This window comes from Hemicordylus capensis, chromosome 2 (genome assembly GCF_027244095.1).
Source record: "Hemicordylus capensis ecotype Gifberg chromosome 2, rHemCap1.1.pri, whole genome shotgun sequence".
Taxonomy (NCBI): domain Eukaryota; kingdom Metazoa; phylum Chordata; class Lepidosauria; order Squamata; family Cordylidae; genus Hemicordylus; species Hemicordylus capensis.
The window spans coordinates 312,515,003-312,539,453 of NC_069658.1; the positions used below are offsets into that span (position 1 = coordinate 312,515,003).

The window sequence follows — 24,451 nt, forward strand, 5'->3', positions numbered from 1 at the left end:
TGGCCATTCAAAATAATAGCCATGTGACTGCATCTCCCTCACACAATTTCAGCATTTGTCCAAGTGCATTCTAGCACAACTTGCATTTGGAAGATGCAGCATTCTCCACACTATGGAATAACCTCCATGCAGCGCTGCACAGGATGTGAGCATTCATGACAGATTGATAGGAAAATTGCAGAGATTTGGAGGAAGGGTGTAATGCACTATTGTACTAGCTGTATCCAACATGTGCATTTCATTTTAAGTCCTTAACCAAGTCTACATGACTCCAGTAAGAGCCTTACACCAAGCCTACAAACAATCTGGCAATGCTCCTATTATATATAATAATTTCTGGGTGTTTGTTTTTTGTTTGTTTATAGCTGTAGGATTTCCTGTTCCATCTGCAACTGCTTTCAGTCCTACGCCATCAAGCAGAGAAAACAGCTCTCGCACCAGGTTATGGAGTCCTGCTTATGCTTCACATTAAAGAAAGCTATTTTCTACACAGTCCCCTGTTCAGATTTGTCGTGCCTTCAGTAGTTCAATACCACCTGGACATATGTCAACATAGATTTACTCTCGTTAATATAAATCTCTTTACTGAAAGAATGCAACACATTAAAAATATACTGTTTTTAATGTGTGTTTTCCATATTTGTATGAGATGGGTTCAGTGGCTGACATGCAGAACAGCATTAGGCTGCTTAACCCTCAAGGACAGATTCCTGGAAGCCAAAGAACCTTTTGGAGGGAGTGGAGAGCAGTGAAAATGATCCCTTCCCTCTGTGCATGCAACCTGCTGTTTGACAAGCCTTTAGCAGAGCTTGAAGCAGCCCTCACTGTGAGAGCACAACTCCTACTCCACCTTCCTAATGCTTTTTTCAGTGTCAGCCAGTTTTTGTAAATCTATTATCTGTCATTATTCTCAAAACGATAAGAAAAATTACTGGGTAATGACCAGAATCTGTGCTAAGCTAGCTTGCCTCCCCCCTGCCTTTTATATATTTCAGTTCATTTTAATTATACCTCTTCAGTGTCAGTACAGATGCACTGCGTTCGTTCATTTACTTCCTGTGGAAATTATATTTTTATAGTTTCATAATGAGGCTTCATATTATTAAAGCATAGTGACATAATAACTAAAACATGAGTCAGAGATGTGAAGACTGCTTCTAAAAGACTAATGTTTTAGTTTAGTTTGGGAAGGGATAATTGAGAAGGGAAGGGATCGTTTCTGATTTTATTAATTTATTTTGAAACTCAGGAAATGAATGTACTGCACTGATACCTTTTTCACTATTGAGCCTTATGCCTTATCTACAATTTGTCAGTTTAGAATGTAGTTATGCTGTAATAACTAAGCGTCATTGTGCTTTTTTGTGTTTGAATAAGAAGAAGATCATCTTATTCTCACAAAAGGTCAACATCAGTTTAGAAAATAGTTAGGCTATAATAACCATGAACAGTTGTGCATACTTGTATACGAGTCATAACAAAACCCCTTATTCTTACAAAAGGTCAAAATTAATTGCTTCATTAACTGCTGTAAAAATAAAGAATCTGTCATTTATTTGTGAATGATGCTCTTTGCTATAGCTACTGTATGTCTATGCAAACATTTTTTTAAAAAAATGAAGACTTTATTTTAACCACTTATTTTCTATACAAAAAAAAAAAGAATGTTAATATAAATGTGAAGGACAGTTCATCTTTATTATCTCTTTGCAAATCTCAAGTACCTCAGTAGAAACTGAGTCTCTCTGTGTATCTATCTGCTGACTTGTTACTGTGACCTGCATCAGCAGCTTCATCCTTCAAGTGCCACATAAGGGCTCTGAATGCCATTGAATTCTGAGCCAGAAATGCAGACCAAAGACCAGTTCAACTATCACAAACTAGCAAACATTTGTTATTTTTGTTATGCTGTCTGTAATATATGAATCTCCGGTGTGAACATATGCATAAGCGAAACAATACTTGAACATGTGCTCCATTGAAGTCTTATTCACTTCAGGCAGAACATAGTTTCTCCCACACATGCACACCTCCATGATATAAATGGTACAAATGATCCCTAGCTGGTTTAATGGGTACTTACTTTACAGCATGTATGTACAACTTAAGTTTCTCAACCTATTACTATATACTTGGATAAAATCAATTACAATCTCATTTCATTTGAATTATTGGAATTGATTGTGGGCTTTTTCTTTCTTTTTTCTGTCTCTGCTGCCAGGAGCTGCAAGTTTCCACTCACTATAGCTGCTGTAAACATTGTTTTGAGATCTTATAGCAGCAAAGAGCTTGAAGTTCACTGAGAGCAATGGTTTCTAAATTTTGATTCACTAACCCACATCTTCACTAGTGCACAGTGGTCCCAAATTTCAAAAGTGCTATTACTGGCCAAGCAGTAGGTTATCATGCAAATGCCATTTTGCAAACCAGCAGGAAACAAAGCTGCTAATAAAATACATTTTTATTTTGGCAAGGACTGAAAGAACAATGTGACGTTACTTTTTCTAAAGCTTTTCCTGGAATAAACATAGTTCTTCATTTGTAGTATAAAATACTGTATGTGATAACTGTATCGTAAAACCTTTTCTTGAAACTTCAGGTTAAATATTGTAACTAACAGTGACTGACTTCTAGACTAATGAATTGCTTGCTGGTAGTGATACTGCACATGCTACAAGTAAGGGGTGATTTTTGTCCATCTCACCTTACCTCTGAAGCCAACTGTGACTCTCCAAATAGGGACATATTTTTGTCAGGTACAATAGACTTCAGAAAGAAGAGGAGGTTGTCCCTCCCCCACCAGCACTAGTGCAGTGCTGTATTAGTCTCAGTGACTGACTAATCTAATCTAATCAATGCCATAAAGGTTGTGACTGAATAATCTGCTTAATCTTTTTTTGACCCATTAGTGAATATAATATTTAATAGAATTTTTTTAAGTTGTGCCAAAAAATCCTGTGACATAAGTTGTATTTGTAAAGTATTATTGAAAAGGCACATTTTAACTTGGATTTGTATAATTTATTTGCCATGATGTTGAGAAATAAAGATGTGCCTTGTCATGACAGTTGCTTGAACTGGTTATATGGATTTAAATATGAACATTTAACTTTTAAAACATATTTCTGAAATATTTTTATAATATAATCTAGGCATGTGCCCGAAACGTTCCAGAGGCCATTATGAAGACCTCCGAAACGTTTTGGCACTGGGGGCGGTTTCGGCGCCGGCGGGGGTAGCGCTTTAGGGGCGGGGGAGGGTGTACTCACCCCTCCCGCTGCATTTCCCCCGCTGGCGCGTTGTTTTTTTAAAGCCCCTCGGGGCGGCAGTGTTCCTCCCTGCTGCCCCGTTTTCCCCGTCAGCCGGAAGTGGCCGGAAGTTGCAAATGCGCATGCGCCTGTTGCATGCACATGCACGCCCTTCTGCCATGTGTGCGCGTGCGCACAACAGGCACACGCACACTTGTGACTTCTGGCCACTTCCGGCCGACGGGGAAAACGGGGCGGCAGAGAGGAACACTGCCGCCCTGAGGGGCTTTTAAAAAACGTGCCGGCGGGGGAAATGCGGCGGGAGGGGTGAGTACACCCTCCCCCAGCCTTAAAGCGCTACCCCTGCCAGCACCGAAGCTTTCCGTGCACATCCCTAATATAATCCCAACATTATGCAGGGGGTTGCATAATTTGGGAGGGGGGGATGAAAAACAAAATTGCATCACTCAATCAATCAATTAATTAAGAATACTTATTTTTTGATTTGATTTGATTTGATTTGATTTATATGCCACCCTTCCAAAAATGGCTCAGGGCGGTTTACAATTAAAACAAACTTGTAAAACAATGAAAAGCTAAAACAAATTAAAAACAATAACACAACAATTGACAATTTAAAAACATTTTAAAACACGAATTAAACATTGTCCCCAGACCCCAGCTCAAGAAGACACGTAGACTTAATATGGATGAAAAGGGCCACAACTTTATTAACTATTACACAGGCATGGCAGACTGGAACACCAGGTGATTAATCACCATTAGAGAACAGTGCGGGCCAATAGAAGCAGGTCAGAACTCTGAAGTCCTACCCTTCACCCTACTGGGCGACACACCCTGGCTCGGGAATGGGCAGGTATGCCCCACTCAATTCCTTCAAAGCCAACCCCCCCCCCTTCTGTAAGAGAGGATCTGGATACTTCTAGGCATTCGTCCACCCCGGACTGCGCAGCCCAAAGGTTGGAGAAGTCCTGAAGCAGGTTTCATGGCAATCATTTTCCCCGTGCCGCACAGGCCACAAAGGAGCGATTAACCAATCACCCTTTTACATATCCAAGGGTGCTCACCGATATTCTAACCATCAAATTACCACCCCGCCCGCACTGTTACTGCCATTGTGGCCAACCTAACTCTAACTATGCACCCAGAACACAGAACGGAGTAGGCGAAAAAAAACTACTTGTTTTCAACAAAAACGAAAAATATACTCGAAAAATATACTCGTTTTCAACAAAAGGTTCACATAGTGATTCACATATCAAAAGGGATGAAACTCAACCACACAACTTTACCTTTACTTTCTCCACACCATGCATAATTGTCCCACAATCACCTTTGTTCTAAACTAATAAGCCGCAGGTGTTGTAGCTCTTCCTTGTAAGAAAGGTGCTCTAGGTCCCTGATAATCCTGGTTGCCCTCTTTTGCACCCTTTCCAGTTCTATTTGCATCCTTTCTAGTTCTTTTTCATATATGGTGACAACAACTCTGCACAGTACTCCAAATGTGGCTTCACCATAGATTTGTATAAGGGCATTATGATATTTATTTATTTATTTATTTATTCTGTTTCTGTACCGCCCTTCCAAAAATGGCTCAGGGCGATTTACACAGAATAAATAAGATGGATCCCTGTCCCCAAAGGGCTCACAATCCCTTCTCTTCTTCTATACACTTAACAATTTTATAATTGAGAATGCTTTCCATCCCAGCACAGATGTTAAGCTAACTGGCTTGTTTTTTCCAGATACCCACTGGATCTCTTTTTGAAAATCGGTGCTACATTGGCTACTTTCCAGTCCTCTGGTACAGAGCCTGTACAAGTTACATCTTTTTGCAGGGCGTTTGGCAATTTCACATTTGAGTTCTTTAAGGACTCTCAAGTCGCTGTCATCTGGCCCTGGAGCTCTGTTAATTTTTAATTCTTCCATCCAGTTTAGAACGTCATCTCTCGTCACATCTATCTGACCCAGTTCTTTAGCCTCTGTCCCTGAGAACCTCAGTTCAGCACAGGTCTACACTCAGTATCCTCTGCTGTGAAGACAGATGCAAAGTATTCATTTATCTTCTCTGCAATCTCCATATCCTCCTTAATAATCCCTTTCACATGCCCTCATTATCTCATGGACTAACTGCCTCCCTGGCAGATTTCCTGATTCTGATGTATTTAAAGAAGTTCGTGTTATTCCCTCCCTGCACATATTGGGTTGTACCTAATGGCAAGCCATTGTTTTTCAGCATGAACAAAAGAATTGGGGGGGGGGAGTAGAGGGGCAGGCTTTCTGCTGACACTATCCCTTGTTGTGAGAATTCCTTTAAAATTAAATGGGTCTACATAGGAGAAGTCATGCTGATCTTATTCCTAATTAACCCAATTTTATCTCAAAGCAGCTGAGAATGCACACTACATTATGAATGTATACCCACTTCTATAGTTTTGTGGGAAGTACCCTCAAGAGTATTGCAGGCGGTTTCATAGTCCCAGGTTGGTAAAACTCCAGCTGGAAAGTACATTTGGCACAGACAGAATGTAGTAAATTATAGTTCAATAAATTCTTTCCCCTACAATGCTAGTCTGTTCCAAAAATCTTCCCCCATGTGCTTTTTTAAAAAAAACATTCAAGTATGAAAGTCACAGCATGTGTAAGAACAACTCTTCTGTGTTCAGAGTATTTGTTCAGTGCTCAGCATTAATAAGGATTACAAAAAAGAGACTGGCATGGCATCTTAAAATAAGTCTGATAAAATCCTAGTCAAACTGTGGCATCTGTCATTGAATGAACTCCTTCCTCAAAGGGATCAGAAAGTCATGCTAATAAAGCTGAAGATGTTTACTGAGTTATAGTTAGCTTGCAGTCAAGAATGAGAGTAGATCAGAATTAATGAATGGTCTTCAGAAAAGGACATGGGAGATAATGTTAAGAATTACCTAAGCTAAATTAACCTACTAGAGATCTTTCTCCACCTCCCCCGGTTTGAATCTACATAGGATCAATAGACTTCTGAAACCTCCTTTTTGCCTAATTAAAGTTAGCCTCAGGTTTTATGTGGCTTTTCATTTCCAGACCATGGCAGGATTAGTGTATAGGATTTTATTCTAACCCTTTGGCAAAATGGTTCAGATCTGTTGCAAAGGATTTACAGCCTGAACTAAATGGTGATGCTACAGTACTAACTTGAGGCAACATAAATTAGCTAAAATGTGTTTGGTGCTATTTCTTCTCTTCTTAATAGTTACGTTTTCCTGTCCTGTGTCATGCTCAGAACTATAAACTGAGTGGGAAATATCCTGAAATTGAATCAGCGATATTTGGTCCTTTAAAATCAGATACTGGCTGGCAACTAGACTGACGCTGCGCTCATGGAACCATGTTACACTAGTTCTAGGATGTTGCACTAGATATTTCCACTAAGTCACAAGTTTGAGTTCCAGGCTAGTGTTGTACTGAAACAACAGGGTGTGCTTGTGCAACCTTTGGCATGTCTCCTGGTGTGAAACCACTTCTTAGGTCCATATATGTTTTAGGGAATTATGCAAAGCTATCATAAGAACATAAGAGGAACCTCGCTGGATCAGGTCCAAAGTCTATTTAGTCCAACATTGTGTTTCACACAGCGGCCCACCAGGTATTTCTGGGAAACCCACAATCATGAGATGAAAGCATGCCCCTTCTCTTGCTGTTGCTCCCCTGCAACTGGTATTTAGAAGCAGTTGGCCTCTGAACCTGGAGATAGCCTATAGTCATCAAGACTAGTAGCCATTGATATACTTCCCTCCATGAATTTGTCTAAGACTCATTCAAAGCCATGCAAGCTGGTGGCCATCAACACATCCCTTGGCAGAGAATTCCATCTATTAATTATGTGCTGTGTGGGGGAAATGATTCCTTTTGTAGGCACTAAATTTCCTGGCAAACAGTTTCCCCCACTTCTTACAGTACATTTCTCCATTGTGAAATGTCAGTTTATTCCTACCCTCTATTTCCTGTCCTTCAATATTCACATGAACCCCGTCCCCTACTCCCCTAATCCACACATGAACCCTGTCCACTACACCCATAACTACTAAGTTTACTACTAATTTTATTCAAGAGCCTTTGATGAGGGACCTTGTCAAAAGCTTTTTGAAAGTCCAGATATACTTGGGGTAGAGAGCCAGTCTTGTGGTAGCAGGGGCATAGCTAGGGGAGAGTGTTCACCCCTCTCCTTGGCAGCCCTCAGAGTGAGGAAGATAATGAAGAAAATACTCGGGAAAGGTGGAGCTGGAAGGCCCTCAGGAGCTTGTGGGGGCTGGGTTCTTTGAACCCATCTGCTCAATTATAGCTACACCCCTGTGTGGTAGCAAGCATGAATTGTCCCTTTGCTAAGCAGGGTTACCTTGGGTTACATGTGATCATGGTCTGCTGTAAGATATTCCCCTTCGGGGATGGGGCCATAGCTCAGCAGTAGAGCATCTGCTTGCATGCATAGGGTCCTAGGTACAATCCCTGGTATCTTCAGGGAGGGCTGAGAGGGTCTTCTGCCTGAAACCTGGAAGAGCCCCTACCAATCACTATAAACCATACTGAGACAGATGGGCCAATGGTCTGACTCCGTGTAAGACAGCTTTCTAAGGTCCTATGAGGTGAAAATCAGCAAAAATCATTCCACCCTACCTCCAGCATAGCATTAGAGCACCAGTGTTGTGTTAGTTTGATATCAGCCAATGGGAGCAAACTTGTGAAATGAACAAACAAAAATGAAAAAAATTCATTACAAGTGCACAAATAGTTGAACAAGATCTTTCTACATGAAAATGAACAGACACACAAAACAACATTTTTTTCTTGGTTAGTGAGGTAAGACTTGCCTTTGCAGAAGTCATGCTGATTCTCCTTCAGCAAGGCCTGTTCTTCCGTACATTTAACAATTTTATTTTTAATTATGCTTTCCATCAATTTAATCAGAACAGATGTTAGGCTAACTGACCTGTAATTTCCTAGATCACTTCTGGTTCCCTTTTTGAGTTCTCACTTCTATTTGACTCAGTTTTTCACCCTCTGCTGAAAAAGGCATATATGCTCTATATTGTGAAGACAGAGGCAAATTCAGCTTCTCTGCAAGATCCCTATCCTCCTTAAGCACCCCTGAATTCCTTGTCATCTAATGGTCCAACTGCCTCCCTGGTAGCTTTCCTGCCTCTGATGCATTTAAAGATGTTTTTATTATTCCTCTTGATGTTTTTAGCCTATGTTCTTCAAACTATTTCTTTGCACCCCTTATTGTCTCCTTGCATTTTTTTGCCATAGTTTGTGTTCCTTTCTGTTTCTCTCCTTTAGGTATGACTTCCATTTTCTAAAGGAAGCCTTCTTGCCTTTTATAGTTTCCTTGGCTTTACATGTTAGCTGTGCTGGCATCCTTCTGGACTTGTGTGTACCTTTTCTCTTTTTCGGTATACCGTTACCCTATTATTTTATTTTATTTTAACATTTCTACAGTTTGCAAACTAAAACAAAATATAATCATTCACAAATCAAACATGAAACCATAAAATCAGAACAATTAGAACAGTTAAAACAAAACAATTTAAAACAGTTTAAAAACCCTGGAAGGCCAGACCAAACAAATAAGTCTTAAGGGCTCCCACAAAAACCAATAATGTATTTAAACCATGAATTTCTGTGGAGAGTGCATTCCAAAACCTAGGAGCGGCTACAGAAATACAAGGTGACACTGAATTTAAGATGAGCCCCTTAAATAATAGAGGTTAAGTACATGTTAGGTTATTTATGCAAAAGGAAGAGGATTCTGAATTTAAGATGACACCCTGATTTCAAACATCAAAGAACTTGGGGGTGGGGGTAACTAGTCTTGGGTTCAGATAAATACAGTAGTATACATTCTAACTGAGATTATATTATTATGCATTTAAATATGCTCCATGCACTCTGGAGTGATTTGATCCTCCCGACTTCCCCTTTCAGATTTCTTTTTACCAATCTCCTCGTTTTTGAGAAGCTTCCTCTTCTGAAGTCAAACATGCCCATGGTGGACTTCTTAGGCAGATCTCTACTCACATATATGCTGGATTTGATTGCATTGTGGTCACCGTTCCCTATTCATTCCATAACCCTTACATCTTCCACCAGGTCCTCAGCGCCACTCAGGATTAAGTCCAGGGTTGTTTTTTTCTCTGGTGGGTTCCATTACCAACTGTTCTAAGGTACAGCCATTTAATGTATCTAGACATTTGGCCTCTTTGAATTTACCCATTACCCTTCTTTAACAAATGCAAAGATTATGTAATTGAACCAAGAACACAAGATACAACCTTGAGCATCAACTGAGCTATGTGGCCTTCTTGCATGTGTGCATCTTTGTTCATTGCACTAGTGCAGCATTGCTTTGGATGTCAGCCTGTATTGCTGAATTTATTAAATCTCTATCATCGTCCATTGATCAACAACAACAACAGATATTTATATACTGCTTTTCAACAAAAGTTTACAAAGAGGTTTACAAAGAAAGAAAGAAAGAAAGAAAGAAAGAAAGAAAGAAAGAATCTTATTTTTGAATGGAATATTGTGGAGGAATTCCCTGGTTGATATTATCTCCCATGAAATAAGCAGAAGGACTCAGCAGTTCTATCATGAATTAGGTATGAAGAAAATTGCTTCTGGAAAGTTTTGGAAGAATCAAGAATAGATCCATCCACTCTATCAAAACTCTTTGGAATCTAGATTGCACTTCAGGCATGCATGGACCAGACTAACACAGTCTGAGGATCTCCCCTATCCTTGACTCACAACTGCAGAAATCTCAAGCATGTGAGGTGATATCTAGGCTGCTAGGCCTCTCTGTGCTTCACCCATCCTTGCTATTTCCAAAATAGGCCTGAAACCAGCTAGAAGGTAATGCATCGGAGGTCTGTTCCAGAATTCATTAAACACAGATTCCTCTTTGAGAATGATCTGTCCTCTTTTTCTGTACTGAATAGGAGATGTGCATAATTATACATTAGCACTCAAAATGTACCATCTGTGCTGTCACAATAATTTGTGGCATACTAATAACCTGAAAGGAAGAAATAAAACAAGAACCAATGTTTTTGCAACTTTCCCTGCTTGGTCAAGTTGAGGTAATTCTTATTACATGCAACCAGGCAAATTGCTACATTGTAATCTTACTTGGTAAACTTCCAGCCTGGTTCATATGTTGAAAAGTGCCCTGTGCAAAGCATTCCTGTTGCAGTAGCCATGTTGGGAAGTTATATAGTACCTACATCGATGTCTGAGCTTTGAAAGGCCCAGTACACATTATTCCCACCCTCCCATGCTGAGGGTGAGAAATCACATGAGCAGGTCTTCCAGAGAAGGGAATCTCAACGTTGGTTCCCCAGATGTTATTGAACTTCAGCTTACATAATCCCCATCCCCAATGGCCTTTGGTTGGGGATTATGGGAGTTGAAGTCCAATAACATCTGGGACCCAACATAGAGAATCCCTGTTCCAGAGGATCAGTCATTGATGTGGACATTTAGTCTCATATGAGACTTACCTCATGCACTGAGACCCATTTTGAAGATATGAACTAAGCAGAGCCCATTTAGCAAAAGCAGTCTAAAGTAGATGTGGATTTAAGTATTCTGCCTGAAAAACACTTTTTTAAACACACCAGATAAGCCTCATGCCCAAGCTGTTCTACTGATACTTTTACACAGAGTACTGTACAAGATTTTGGTTATAATAAACGAGCATTAGACAGTTGCAGACAATTAGCTGAGAGCATTCAACCCATGCCCCGTAGAAGATTTGTAAGCAACCCGAATGCAGAGCAATATTATGAGAAGCCCAATATCAGGCCCAAAGCTCAGCAAATCCAGCACCGTTTCACACACTTGTTCACAGAGGCGTAACTACCATTAGGCAAGAGGAGGCAGTCGTCTTGGGGCCCCACTGCCTCGAGGGGCCCCCCCAGAGGCACATCACATGACTCCCCACCCGCCCATGTTGCGCCCGCTATGAATTATGTTGAGTCTCTTGGAGATCGGCAGGAGCAGAGAGTAAAAAAACTAGTTTCAATATGAACTAGATATTCACCGTATTCATAATGGGGATGTGAGTGTGAGTGCATGTTATATTGTGAAGTGTGTTTGTGTGTGTATATCAGCGAGGGGCCCATTTTAAAATCTTGTCTCTGGGCCCCTTCCAACTTTGCTACGCCCCTGCTTGTTCATACTTGTTCACACTTTTGAAACACCCTGTTTCACACACAGTGAAACCAAAAGCCCTGAAAAGCAGACAGGAAAGAGATGAGGGCATGCCTTCTCTCCTCCTCTCTCAGGCCAGGCCCACTTTGGCTCAAGCTGAGCCCACCAGTCCGGTCCAGGGCCATGTTTGTTTGTTTTTTTCAGGGGGCAGGATGGCAGATTTACTGCCACTGCTGGGCTCCAAGGGGTGCTGTCACCACCATGGAGAGTGTCCCCTGATGTGCCCCTCCCCCCACCAGCCTCAGGAGATTCCCCCCCCCCATGGCCACAATGGCACTCCCAGAGCCCAGCAATGGTAGTAAGTCTGCCACCCCCCCAAAAAAAATATTATTTTTGTCCCACCCTCCCCCCGTGGCCTGAACCAGTTTGGTCTAGAGCTAGACTGGACCAGGCTCTAGTGTGTGCACAACCAGACTGGACTCGTACCGGGTTTTCCGGTTTTGTGTACACCCCTTTCTGCAATCTCCTTATCCTCCTTAAAAATCCCTTTCACGCCCTCATCAATCTCCTTATCCTCCTTAATAATCTCTTTCAAGGCCTCATCGCCTAACCACCTCCCTGGCATGTTTTCTGCTTCTGATATATGTATATAGGTTTTTGTTATTCCTCTTGACACTTCTAGCTATATGCTCCTTAAACGCGTTTTTTGCATCCCTTATTCTCTCCTTGCATTTCTTTTGCCAGACTTTCTGTTCCTTTCTATTCTCTTCATTTGGACAGGACTTCTACTTTCTGAAGGAGCTCTTCTTCCCTTTTATTGCTTCCCTGACTGCTTATTAGCCATGCTGGAGTCCTCCTGTACTTGGTACGTCTCCTCCCTCTTTATACATTCCAACTGAGCTTCTATTATTGTGGTTTTAAATAAGTTCCATGCTTTCCGGAGTGATTTAAACCTCCGGAGTTCCCCTTTCAGATTCCTTTTTACCAGTCTCCTCATTTTGGAGAAGTTTCTTCTTCTGAACTCCAACGAATCAGTATTGGACTTGCTTGACAATGCTCTACTCGCATATAAGCACAATTGGATCACAATATGGTTACTGTTCCCCAATGGTTGTACAACTCTGACATTTCACAACAGGTCCTGGGCACCACTCAGGATTAAGTCCAAGATTGCCTTCTCTCTGGTTGGTTCCACAACCAGCTATTCTAAGGCACAGTCATTTAACATGTTTAGAAATCTGGCCTCTGTGAATTTTCCCACTCACCCACATGTGAGTTTGCCCAGTCCATGTAAGGGTAATTGAAGTCATCCATTATTACAGCTCTGTATCTCTTTGATGCTTCTTTTGTTCGCTTCTCCAGCTCCAGGTCACTCTCAGCATTTTGATCCAGAGGATGATAACATGTCCCTAGTAACACATTTCCTTTCAGTCCTTGTATTGTCACCCATAATGATTCTGTGGAGGACTCCAGTCTTCCTAGGTTTTCTAGCTTGTTGGATTCTATCCCTTCTTTAATATACAATGCTGCCCCACCCCCAATCCCACCCACCTCCGTCCTTTCTGTAGAGCTTGTATCCAGGAATAACAGGGTCCCACTGGTCCTCACCATTCCACCAGGTTTCCATTATGACCACTATATCTATGTTTTCATTAGCTGTCAAGTACTCCAGCTCACCCATCTTGGCTCAGATGCTTCTGGTGTTGGTATATAAACACCTATATGCCAAGTCTGCTACCTGGTGTTGGCATGTCTTATCTCCCTTACAATCATTTGACCTTTACAATCATTTGACCAGCTGCCATGTGTTTTTGTCTGCTCTTTACCTGGTTCTACTCTGTCCCTTTCTGACTTCTCTGAAATGTTTGCACCCTCGCACCTTTTCTTGTCAGAGATGGGGAGGCTCTTATTTCACTAGGGAGCGCATTCCAAAGCCTTGGGGCAGCAACAGAGAAGGCCCGTCCCTGAGTGGCCACCAGATGAGCCGGTGGCAAGTGCAAACGGACCTCTCCTGATGATCTCAATGGGCGGTAGGATTCATAACGAAGAAGACGTTCTCTTAAATACCCAGTGCACAAGCTGTTTAGGGCTTTATAGGTTATAACTAACACCTTGTATTTTGCCCAGAAACATATCGGCAGCCAGTGTAACTCCTTCAATACAGGAGTAATATGGTCTCTCCTAGATGACCCAGAGACCAGCCTGGCTGCCGCATTTTGAACCAACTATAGTTTCCAGACTATGTACAAGGGCAGCCCCACATAGAGCATATTACAGTAATCCAGTCTGGAGGTTACCAGCAGATGTACCACTGTTTTGAAGTCATCTATCTCAAGAAACAGACACATCAGCCGAAGCTGACACCACCATGATCAGAATGAAAGACCAAATCCAGCGTGTGACCAGCAATGTGTGTCAGCTCCGAGACCACTTAGGATAGGCCCATAGTTGTCATGGCCACTATGAACTCCTGATCCGCCCTGGGCAAATTGGTCCCAAAGTGAACACTGAAGTTCCCCAGCACCACAAGCCTGAGGGACTCCAACACCAAGTCCGAGACCAAGTCCGTCAGCTCGGTTAGGGAACCTGTTGAGCAGCGGGGCGATCGGTACACGAACAGAAGTCCTAGTCTATCTCTGGTCCCCAGACTTAAGTACACACATTCGCTATGGTCCAACACACTAACAGGGATCCTAGTAAGGGAAAGGTTATTCTTATAGACCACAGCCACTCCACCTCCCCGCCCATGGTCCCTCATCCGCTCCTTAACAGAGTACCCCGGAGGAAGAAATTGGAACCACACTGGGCTCCCAGCCTCGCCCAGCCAGGTCTCTGTAATACATACCAGGTTGGCACCTTCATCCAGAATCAAATCATGAATGGTTTCTGATTTATTCTGGACCAATCTGGCATTACAGAGGAGCAAGCTGAGGTTCCAAGGGTGGTCGGCACTGCTCCCCAAGGTCAAAGAGCTGGCACGACAGCCAGAAGGGGAAACAGCTATTAGATTTCTATGCCCCCTTCCCATGTAATGGCCCGCTGACCTGCCAGCATTACTTCTTCTGTTCCCCACCACCACCGGAATGGCCACCCCACAGTCAGTGGATGCGCCCCCTGTCTCCCCATTTCCAGGTAAGCCCAGACACATCCTAGCATTATCTCACCCAGGACAAATTAAAACAGAAGCCCCACTATTAAATGGCCCCCCACATACCAATACATGGGCCAGGAGACCTGGCCCTCACGCTCACTGTCCCCCGAAGTGGCTCCCCCAAAGGGGCAACCCCCTTTGGTGTCTCCTCCGCTGCCACTGGCAGAACCTTATATAGCCCTGAGCAGGCAGCTCTAGGCAGATGGAATGCAGGAAACTGCTAAGTCACCCTCCTCCCGGGCCCCAGTCCTGCAAGGCCTCACCTCAGCACAGCAGCCAGTCCTGGGGGGCAGATAACAGACCGGGGGCAGCAGGAGAAGCAAATAGGCAGACACCCAGTCTCTTACCCTGGGGTCTACCTAGGAGCAGATGTTGTCTCCTCTTCTCTCTCCTGCAAGCTTCTTTGTCATGCTTTCTATAAGGGCCAGCAACTGGGTATGCCCTGTGCCAGATCTAGTTTCCAGAAGTGTACAGCCTGACCCTTTCAGTCCACTGATTGGGCAAACAAGGCTCCATGGGCACCCTAATAAGGCAGATGTTGTGTCCTGCCCATCTCCTGGCACCACAACAAGCAACAGAGGAAGGAGCGATTTTAACAAAGAGAGCAACAAGAAGAAAGAACTTTTGAGGCTCTAATCACAGGAGTGGCATTTCCTATTTTGAGTTGCTTTAAGCAATGAACAAGGCATTTCCCATCTTCTTCACCTGACAACCGGCCATTGTCTGTGCAACTTGAGGTAACACAAAAACAGCTGGAGCATTTCAGCTTTGCTAAGCAACACACAACAGTCGATCTGGAGGTAATCTATTGTAATTATATGTGAGCTTTTTTGTATTGCCTGCTGCCTTGAAAGGTAATTTATGATCTATATGTACAGCATATTTTGTAATGGAAAGAATTCCATTTGGATTTGTGGCAGGCAGATAAATATTTAGTATCACATTATTGTATATTGAATGAAGCCCATGATTACTCTCTAGTACAACTGTGTGCCGTCATTAGTTACCCAGCACCAGAGTTTATTACTGTGCTTTATAGGATCCATATGGAACATTCATCTTCACTTAGCCTCTGGCACACAGCAAAATGACTGGATGCACTAAGCTGATTTTTTTCACAATACTTTCATAAGATGGTGCTTTGCAAAGGTAAGGCTGGAATTGATTTTATTTGTTTCTTTACATAGAATATTTTTCATTAAGCTCCAAAACTACAGAAATGCCTGCTTTTATGTACTTAATGCATCTAGCAGAATCAATTCCTCACAATCCCTCTGTCCTTTCCTTTGCCCTCCCTACAATGAGTCTTTTGGGACTGCGAGGCTCTGAGCAAGGACCTTTGGGGGAGAGCTAATAGTAAAGTACCTAGGCACTATTTAATAGTGATGATAATGAAAATGGCTGACATGATGTACAGGCCTAATGGGGATAGGAAGGTATTGTGTGGCAGCTACTGTGGATGCGGAAGCCGTGATGCCACTGGTGAGAACACCCAGAGCATGGTTTAAGGGCACATGATTCCACCACCATGCTGAAGCTAAGCAGGTATTGGTGTGGTCTGTGCCTGATGTATGCCACTGTTGGGGCTGGCTGGAGCTCAGTGGTCAAGCATCTTCTTCACATTCAGAAAGTCCCTGGTTCAAGCCCTGGCATTTCCACATAGTCTGGAGAAAAGATTCTGCTTGTAACCTGGGGTCAGCTTAGGCCCTGGACCAACCCTAAACAACTTTTAAATTAGGCTGCTACTTAACCCATAATATGTTGCACTTAATAATGTAAACTGACTATATATGTGTGATTATTAACTGAAAGCCAAAATCCAATAAGATTATTGCAAAAAGATTATTAAAGCGGTGAAATTAATCATCATTGAGCAACATCCAGAATAAGTTAATCATGATGAAATCCCATGGATTAGTCATGACTAACTTGTCATTGATTGCAGTGGTGCTTAGTCATGACTAACCAGTCTGGATATTGCCCATTAATTAAATTACATTTGAGTCCTGCCTTTCCTACAAGAAGCTGAGGCAGCATATATAGTCTTTCCACCTCTAATGTTATCCTTACAATACCCTGCAAAGTAGCTTAGGCTGAGAAAGAGAGTTGCTCAAGATCTTCCAGTGAGCTTCATGGGTGAACAGAGATTTGAAACCAAGTTTTCCTCTGCCAAGGCCAACACTCTGCACTACACCAGCCTGGCTCATTTCTCAGCTGCCTCTAAATAATTAAATAAGGGCCACAGATTTGTGCCTACGGCTTCAATAAACCAGTATTTGCTTCTGTTTAACATGGACTGTTCATGAGTCTATGTACATTCCTTTCTGGTCAAGTAACTGTAGGGAAAGAATGGCAGTTCAGCTCCCATTAGCAGAGCAAAACCAGTTTGGTGAGAAAGCAGCAAAGCAAGAGGTCTTGAGACTGTTCTTTAGTATTGAAGAACTACAAGGATTTATTTAAAGAAAGGTTACAAGCAAATGTGAAAAAGCCTGCAGCTTATTTCAGCTGTAGCTCATGGCTGAAGAGAAAGAGACCTAAACAAAAAGCTATCTCTGGAGACACAAAAAATGGAGACTAACACTGGAAGAACAAAGAGGGGAGGAGTCCAGCACTTTTATTCATTATCCTAACCCCACCTGTGGTAACTATGAGACATTGCAGCTGAGAGCTGATGCTGCCAGGGTCCTAGCTCCAACAGTAACTGGCCACAGAATTTTGGCCTAGGGGTGTGCAAAATGGCTCGAAGGTTTGGGGTCAAGCCAAAGCACCACTGTTTCGGCTCGACCCTGAACTGAACCAACACCACCAGGTTTGGGGGTTCAATGAAGATTTTTTTAAAAACAAACTTTTTTTAACTTACCCTCTCCAGGGGGCTTCTCCAAGGTGGTAGTGGGTGTCTGCAGAGGTCATGATCCAGGCCACACAGGGTCCCACTGAGCAGGTGTGGTGGCCTCCAAAATGGCCACTGCACCAGGAAATAGGCCTGGAAAGGGCCAAAGATGCCCGAACCAGGCAATTTCTAATAGAAGGAAGCCTGGCAGGGGGAGGTGGAACCTCTGCGGACCCCCCCCCCCTCCACAACCACCTAGGAGAAGCCTCCCAGAGGGGCAAGTTAAACAAAAAGAGGATTATTTTTAAAAAAGTTTGCTGACCACCCCTCCCCAAACCGGAATGGAGGGAGGGGCCAAAACCAAACAGACCCAGTGTAGTTCGAGTTCGGTTCAAACTCAAACTGAAATAGGCTAGGTGGTTTTGCACACATCCCTGTTGCATTTGGGAAATTAGAGGACTTGGTTTTCGTTTATTCTGAGTGATTCCAGAATAAAAGAGAGTGTCACATTGCATAGTATGATCTAACACTGTTTTGTGGTCTGTTTTTGGTTTGATGCTGCTTTTCACTTCATTCCTGGAACTGGTTTCATTTCTGGCTTTTTGTTGGTGATGCATGCTTTGTTCCATCACAACTGTGTAATTACAGAGGAATCCACCATTATAGTCAATGTATGGCAGAGGAGGCAGAGGCAGGTAAGTTTTGGGACAGCTTTTTTCCTTCTAGCTGCAGCTTACCTGTAAGGAGACCTTCCACACAAATTTTGGGTGCTGTGTTCCTGATCTAGGACTTGCTTTTAGTATTTTTAGCATTCTTTGAAGGACTTGTAGTTGGTCTTGGAACTGCCTCTTTGTTAGTCTAGCTGAGGAATGTGTCTTAGCTTATTCAGGGATGGAGAACTAGGAGTGGTGGTTCCTCAGCAGGGGGCGGCAATTTCAATGGTGGTGGGGAACAGAAGAAGAAAGAGCATTGGCAGGTCAGCAGGCCATTACAGGGGAAGGGAAAACAGAGACTTAATAACCATCTCCCCTTCCAGCTGCCCTGTCAGCTCTTTGACCTTGGGGAGCAGTGCCAACTGTTCACAGAGCCTCATCTTGCTCCTTTGCAATGCCAGGTCAGTCTGAAATAAATCTAAAACTAGCTGACCCCGCACAGAGCATCTGTGCAGTTGTGCACTGACCCTGTGGCATCCCCCTGGAGCATTCTTGCTCATTCGCTTTCCCTCTGTACCTCGTTCACATGCTCCCCCCGCAGCTCACTCTCTCGCTCCCCCCACAGCTTGCTTGCTCTCTCACCCCCACAGTTCACTCACTCCCTCCGCAGCTCGCTCGCTCACTCTCCCCCCACAGCTCACTAGCTCACTTGCTCTCCCCCCACAGCTCGCTCTCTCGCTCCCCCCCACAGTTCACTCACTCCCTCCGCAGCTCGCTCACTCTCCCCCCACAGCTCGCTCGCTCCCCCCATAGCTCACTTGCTCGCTCGCTCCCCCTGCAGCTAGCTCGCTCGCTCACTCTCCTCCCGCAGCTCGCTCATTCCTCCTTGCAGCTAGCTCGCTTGCTCGCTCTCCCCTCCGCAGATTGCTCGTTCGCTCTCCCCCCCGCAGCTCGCTCACTCACTCGCTCTCCCCCCCGCAGCTCGCTCACTCACTCTCTCTCCCCGCAGCTCTTCCCATTGGGTGGGCCAGGGTCAGGTCATCCCGCCGCCGCCTTCCACCTCCTCCTCCCGGCTGGTAGGGCTTTGCCCACTGTCTGTTCACCTCCTCGCCACCACCATTATTTCTCACCACCACCACCTCCTCTTCCTGGCCAGTTGGGCTTTGCCCGCCATCCACCCACCTCTTCTGGCCAGAGGGGCTTCACCTGCCGGCCCCCCACCTTTGCATCCTGACTGCCGCCATTATTTCTCTCCGCTTCAATGCTGAAACTCTGGTACGCTCTAGAGCATCTGCGCATTAGTACTTGATTGCTCCCCTCACCTCAGAGATCTCCCCATCCTCACCTGTGCTGCACTCCTGTTCCTCCTCCATCCTGTTGCTTCCATCCACCTCACCCTTCTTGGTCGTGGCTGCAGCATTGCTGCCGCCTATTGGCCAAGCTGCAGCCCCCTATCCCCAGAGACCTCCTCAACCTCACCTGAACCCCGCTCCTGCTCCTCCCTCCAGCAGCAGTGGTTGACTGGGCCCTTCCTTGCTGCTACCACCACCATGGCCACTCATTCCCCTAAGGCTGCTGACAGGCCCAGGCCCGTCCTTGGCCTGCCTGCCTCCCTCTGACAAAGACCTCGGTAGCCCCAAACATCAGCAGTGGTTTAATGGGCCCTTCCTTGCTGCTAGTGCTGCCATGGCCGCTCATTCCCCTCAGGCTGCTGACAGGCTTGGGCCCGTCCCTTGCCCTTCCTTCTGTCTCTCTTTCCCCTCCCTTCTTTTTATCTTTCTCTCTCCTCCACTTGCTCTTGCCCACTCTTTGTTCCCCCTCCCTTCATGTTTTTTCTCTCTTCCCTCCTTCCCAGAGTTAACAGATTTTGTTCATCTTGTTTCCTCATTTAATTCACACCATGGCATCCTCCTTCTCCTGAAGGGGCTCTTTCCTCCCTCACAACCTGTCTTTTTGCAGACCCCTGCCTGCTGCCTTATAGATATATAGATTCATCTCCTCTACCATCAAGAACACCTTCCGACCAGTAACAGTTGCATTCCAAATGACCTTAACCATCATAGGCTCCTCCCCCCTATCTGCATATGGAATCCCCACTGCCCAATAACCATGGTGCTTCTTCTCTCACAGGCTCCTTCTCCCTATCTGCATATGGAATCCCCACTGCCCAATCAAGTGCTTCTGCTTGCAAACTCTGTCAGCCAATCGCCTCGTTTCTACCACGTCCCCATGCATGGCCCCATGCATGGCCCAATAATAATATAGATTATCCATTATTTGATTGTGGATGAGGGAGATGATCTGGCATGCAGTACAGAGACCTGGTTGGGCCCAGCTTGGGCCCAGCTTCTTCATACAGGATATTCTGTTGTGGAGCAGGTGAGAGGACGTGGGCAGGGAGGTGTCCAGGATCCCTGTCAGAGTATCTGCCTTTATTGAGCGTGTCCCAAGACGTCTTGGGACCAGGGATATATTGAGTCTTGGGACCAGGGATTGGGACCAGGTCTTGGGACCAAGGATAGATTGAGTCTTGGGACCAGGGATAGATTGAGCGTCTTGGGACCAGGGACCAGGGATAGATTGAGCGTCTTGGGACCAGGGATAGATTGAGTCTTGGGACCAGGGATAGACTGGGACTTCTATTGGTGAACCAATCACCCCGCTGCCCAACAGAATCCCTAACCAAGCTGTTGGATTTGGTTGCGGAATTGGCATTGGAGATGCCTAGATTGATGGTGGGGGCTGGTGGGTGACTTCAATGTGTACTTTGGGACTGAACTGGCAGGAGCTGCTTGGGAGTTCATAGTGGCCATGACAACTATAGGCCTTTCCCAAGTGGTCTCAGGTTTGACACAGGTTGCTGGTCACATGCTAAATTTGGTTTTTTGCTCTGATCAAGGAGGTATTCCATGGGTGGGGACTCCTATGATTGCCCCATTCATTGTCATGGACAGACCACCCCCTGCTGAAGGTTCAATTTGCAGCTGCTAGTCACCTCTGCAGGAATGAAGGGCCTGTTAAGATGGTCCATCCAAGGAGGATATTGCATCCAATAGGATTCCAAGAAACCTTGGAGGTTTTACTGTTGGCTCTGTCATTGATCTTGTTGACAACCTGGTAGAAAATTGGAATAATGAGCTCACTAGGCTGGTATACTTGATCACTCCTAAGTGTCCTCTCTGACCCACTTTTAAAGTAGCTCCATGGTATACAGGAGAACTATAGGAGCTGAAGTGACTAGGTAGACAACTAGAGTACAAATGGAAAATAGGACTCTACTCAAACCTGACAGATTACACAGAGTACACTTGAAGATCTATGCTCTGGCAATTTATGCAGCAAAGAAGCAATTCTTTGCTGTGCATATTGTGTCCACAGGTTCACGTCCAGTGGAATTGTCAAGGGTGGTGAGGTAACTTGAACATGCCCCCTTCCTCTCCAGCTTTGGAGCCAACATTTAGCCACTGTGACTCCTTTAATGAGTTTTTTTGTGGACAAAATCTCTCGTATTCAAGACGACCTGGATTTCACATTTGGTGCAGAGTCCTTAGCAGGGGTATCCAGTAACTCCTCTTGTGTGGTTAAATTGAATCCATTTCAGTTTGTGATTCCTAAGGATGTGAACAAGCTGCTTAGAACTGTGCATCCTACCACCTATTCTCTTGACCCTTATCCAACATGGCTTATATTATCAAGCCGGAAGATTGTTGGAGAGGGCCTTGTTGAGATCATAAATGCTTACTTGAGGGAAGGTAGGATGCGTCCTTGTTTAAAGGAGGCAATTATTAGACCTCTCTTGAAGAAGCCTACACTTGATCCCTCAGAGTTCAGCAATTATAGGCTTGTTTTCATTCTCCCATGGTTGGCCAATGTGATTGAGAAAGTGGAAGCTTCTCAATTCCAGGCAGTCTTAGATGGAACAGATTATCTAGACCCATTTCAAAGTGGTTTGGGGGCGGGCTTTGGGGTGAAGACTGCCTTCGTCAGCCTGATGGATGATCTCCAAGGGGGAATTGACAGAGGGAATGTGACTGTGTTGGTCCTTTTGGATCTCTCTGTGGCTTTCAATACCACCAAACATGGTATCCTTCTGGGTCGTCTGAGAGGACTGGGTGTAGGGGGCACTGCTTTGCAGTGGTTCTGCTCATACCTCTCAGGCAGATTCCAGAAGGTGTTACTTGGGGACTGTTGCTCTACAAAGAGAGAGCTTTTGTACGGTGTCACTCAGGGCTCTCTATGAGTACCCAGAATGTTGGGGGGCAATATGCTAAATCATTGTAAACCGCTTAGAGAGCTTCCAGCTATAGAGCGGTATATAAATGTAAGTGCTATTGCTATTGCTATTCTGTCTCCAATGCTTTTTAACATCTACATGAAACCACTGGGAAAGATCATAAGCAGATTTGGTGCAGGGTGTACGCTGATGACATCCAAATCTATTTCTCCATGTCAGCATCATCAGGTGGTGGTAAAACTTCCCTAAATGCTTGCGTTGAGGCAGTAATGGGCTGGACAAGGGATAACAACCTGAGACTGAATCCAAACAAGATAGAGGTGCTCATTGTAGGAAGCCACAGTTTGGGGAAAGGGATAGATCTGCCAATTCTGTATGGGGTTACACTCCCCTGGAAGGAATAGATCCACAGTTTGGGAGTACTTCTGGACCCAGCCCTCTCTCTGATACCTCAGGGGGAGGAAAGGGATACATCGCCAATTCTGTATGGGGTTACACTCACCCGGAAGGAATAGGTCCACAGTTTGGGAGTACTACTGGACCCAACCCTCTCTTTGATACCTCAGGTAGAGGTGGTAGTCAGGAGTGCTTTCTATCAGCTTTGTCTGCTTCGCCAACTGCGCCCTTTCCTGGAACTGAATGATCTTAAGACAGTAATGCACATGCTGGTAACCTCCAGGCTTGACTACTGCAATGCACTCTATGCGGGGCTGCTTTGTATGTAGTCTGGAAACTGCAATTGGTGCAGAATGCTGCTGCCATACTGGTCTCCAGGTTGTCCTGAAGAGACCATATTACTCCAGTTTTAAAAGAACAACACTGGCTGCTGATAAGTTTCTGGGCAAAATACAAGGTGCTCATTATAACCTATAAAGCCCTAAACAGCTTTGGCCCAGGGTGTTTAAGAGAACGCCTTTTTTGTTATGAACCCTGTCACCTATTATTTATTTATTTATTTATTTGATTTATATACCGCCCTTCCAAAATGGCTCAGGGTGGTTTGGGCCCTGAGATCATGCAATTAAGATCTTCAGGGAGGCTTTTCTGGTGATAGAGAGGCGAGCCTTCTCTGTAGTTGCCCAGAGCTGTGGAACTCACTTCCTGCTGAACTTAGAGCTGTTCCATCCCTGTTTACCTTTAGCAAACAACGAAAGACACATTTCTTCAGTGAAGCATTTTAGCTATTTAGTGATTTTTCACTATTTTAATTTGAACGTTTATATGTTTTATGTTTTTATTTTAATGTTGTGAACTAGATAGAGACTTTGGTAGTGGGTGGTAAACAAATATGCTAAACAAACAAACAAACAAATAAATGTAGCAAAGTGAAGCATTTTATATTCCAGACTTCTTTCAAGTTGGGAAGAACTGATAGTGGACCCAGAAAAATCTATACTATGTCACAGCATGAGGAGACAAGGCAGGAGAGCAAAAGAAGTAAACTAGGGATGTGCTAGAAACATGATATGGCATCTGAATTGCAGCACAATCCCTTTAAAACTTCACATGCGCAGAGGCCATGTGCATGCTGGCACCACACAAGGGGCAGCTGGGAGAGTGTGCCTCCAGTGCACGCTGATAGCTGGGGGGGGCGCGGGGGCAGGCGCCATGAATGTGGCCATGGCAGAAAGTGGAGGGGAAGCACAGATGAACCTGCTCTCTTCCATGTTAGAGGGGCTGTGGAAGCTCTTTTTGGTTTAAACTGATTGTGCTGTGATTCAGACACCGTAAAGTGTTTTGGCACATGGCTAATGTAAATCAAATAGGGTCAGTTAAAGCCTATATTAACATTACCTTTATCATGTGGTAGCCAATTGACAGATTCTCAGTGTCATGTATTCTTCAGGCTACTGCAATAATGGGCAAATCCTCTCCATGATTTTTATTTTTATTTTTATGTTCCGGAGCATTGGATGCCTCTGCAAAGAAAATGGAAAGAACCCTTGGTAGCTGTAATTTTTACACAGGGCCAGTGAGTTTATCCAACTTTAGTCTTTGAACAGCACAATTTATGCCTGATGAACTATACTCCCTAAAGAACTATATTGGAGGACAGACTACAGTAAATAACAAACTTCAGGAGACTTATAAGTAAGTTGAAATCATTATCCCTGATGGCAAAGAAAG

At 44.2% G+C, this 24,451-nt stretch overlaps 1 protein-coding gene and 1 long non-coding RNA gene across 2 annotated transcripts in view; one reads left to right on the forward strand and one right to left on the reverse strand.

Annotated features, from left to right (window-relative positions):
* NUP210 (nucleoporin 210) overlaps positions 1–3,067 on the forward strand; it is a 182,868-nt gene extending 179,801 nt beyond the window's left edge. Inside the window, exon 40 of the mRNA XM_053299000.1 lies at positions 366–3,067. Coding sequence (XP_053154975.1) covers positions 366–472 — 107 coding nt within the window. The 3' untranslated portion in view covers positions 473–3,067. The remainder of the gene's footprint in view (positions 1–365) is intronic.
* LOC128346098 (uncharacterized) overlaps positions 1–24,451 on the reverse strand; it is a 59,986-nt gene that overhangs the window by 4,229 nt on the left and 31,306 nt on the right. Inside the window, exon 4 of the long non-coding RNA XR_008316780.1 lies at positions 24,119–24,243. This is a non-coding gene — a long non-coding RNA (uncharacterized LOC128346098). The remainder of the gene's footprint in view (positions 1–24,118; positions 24,244–24,451) is intronic.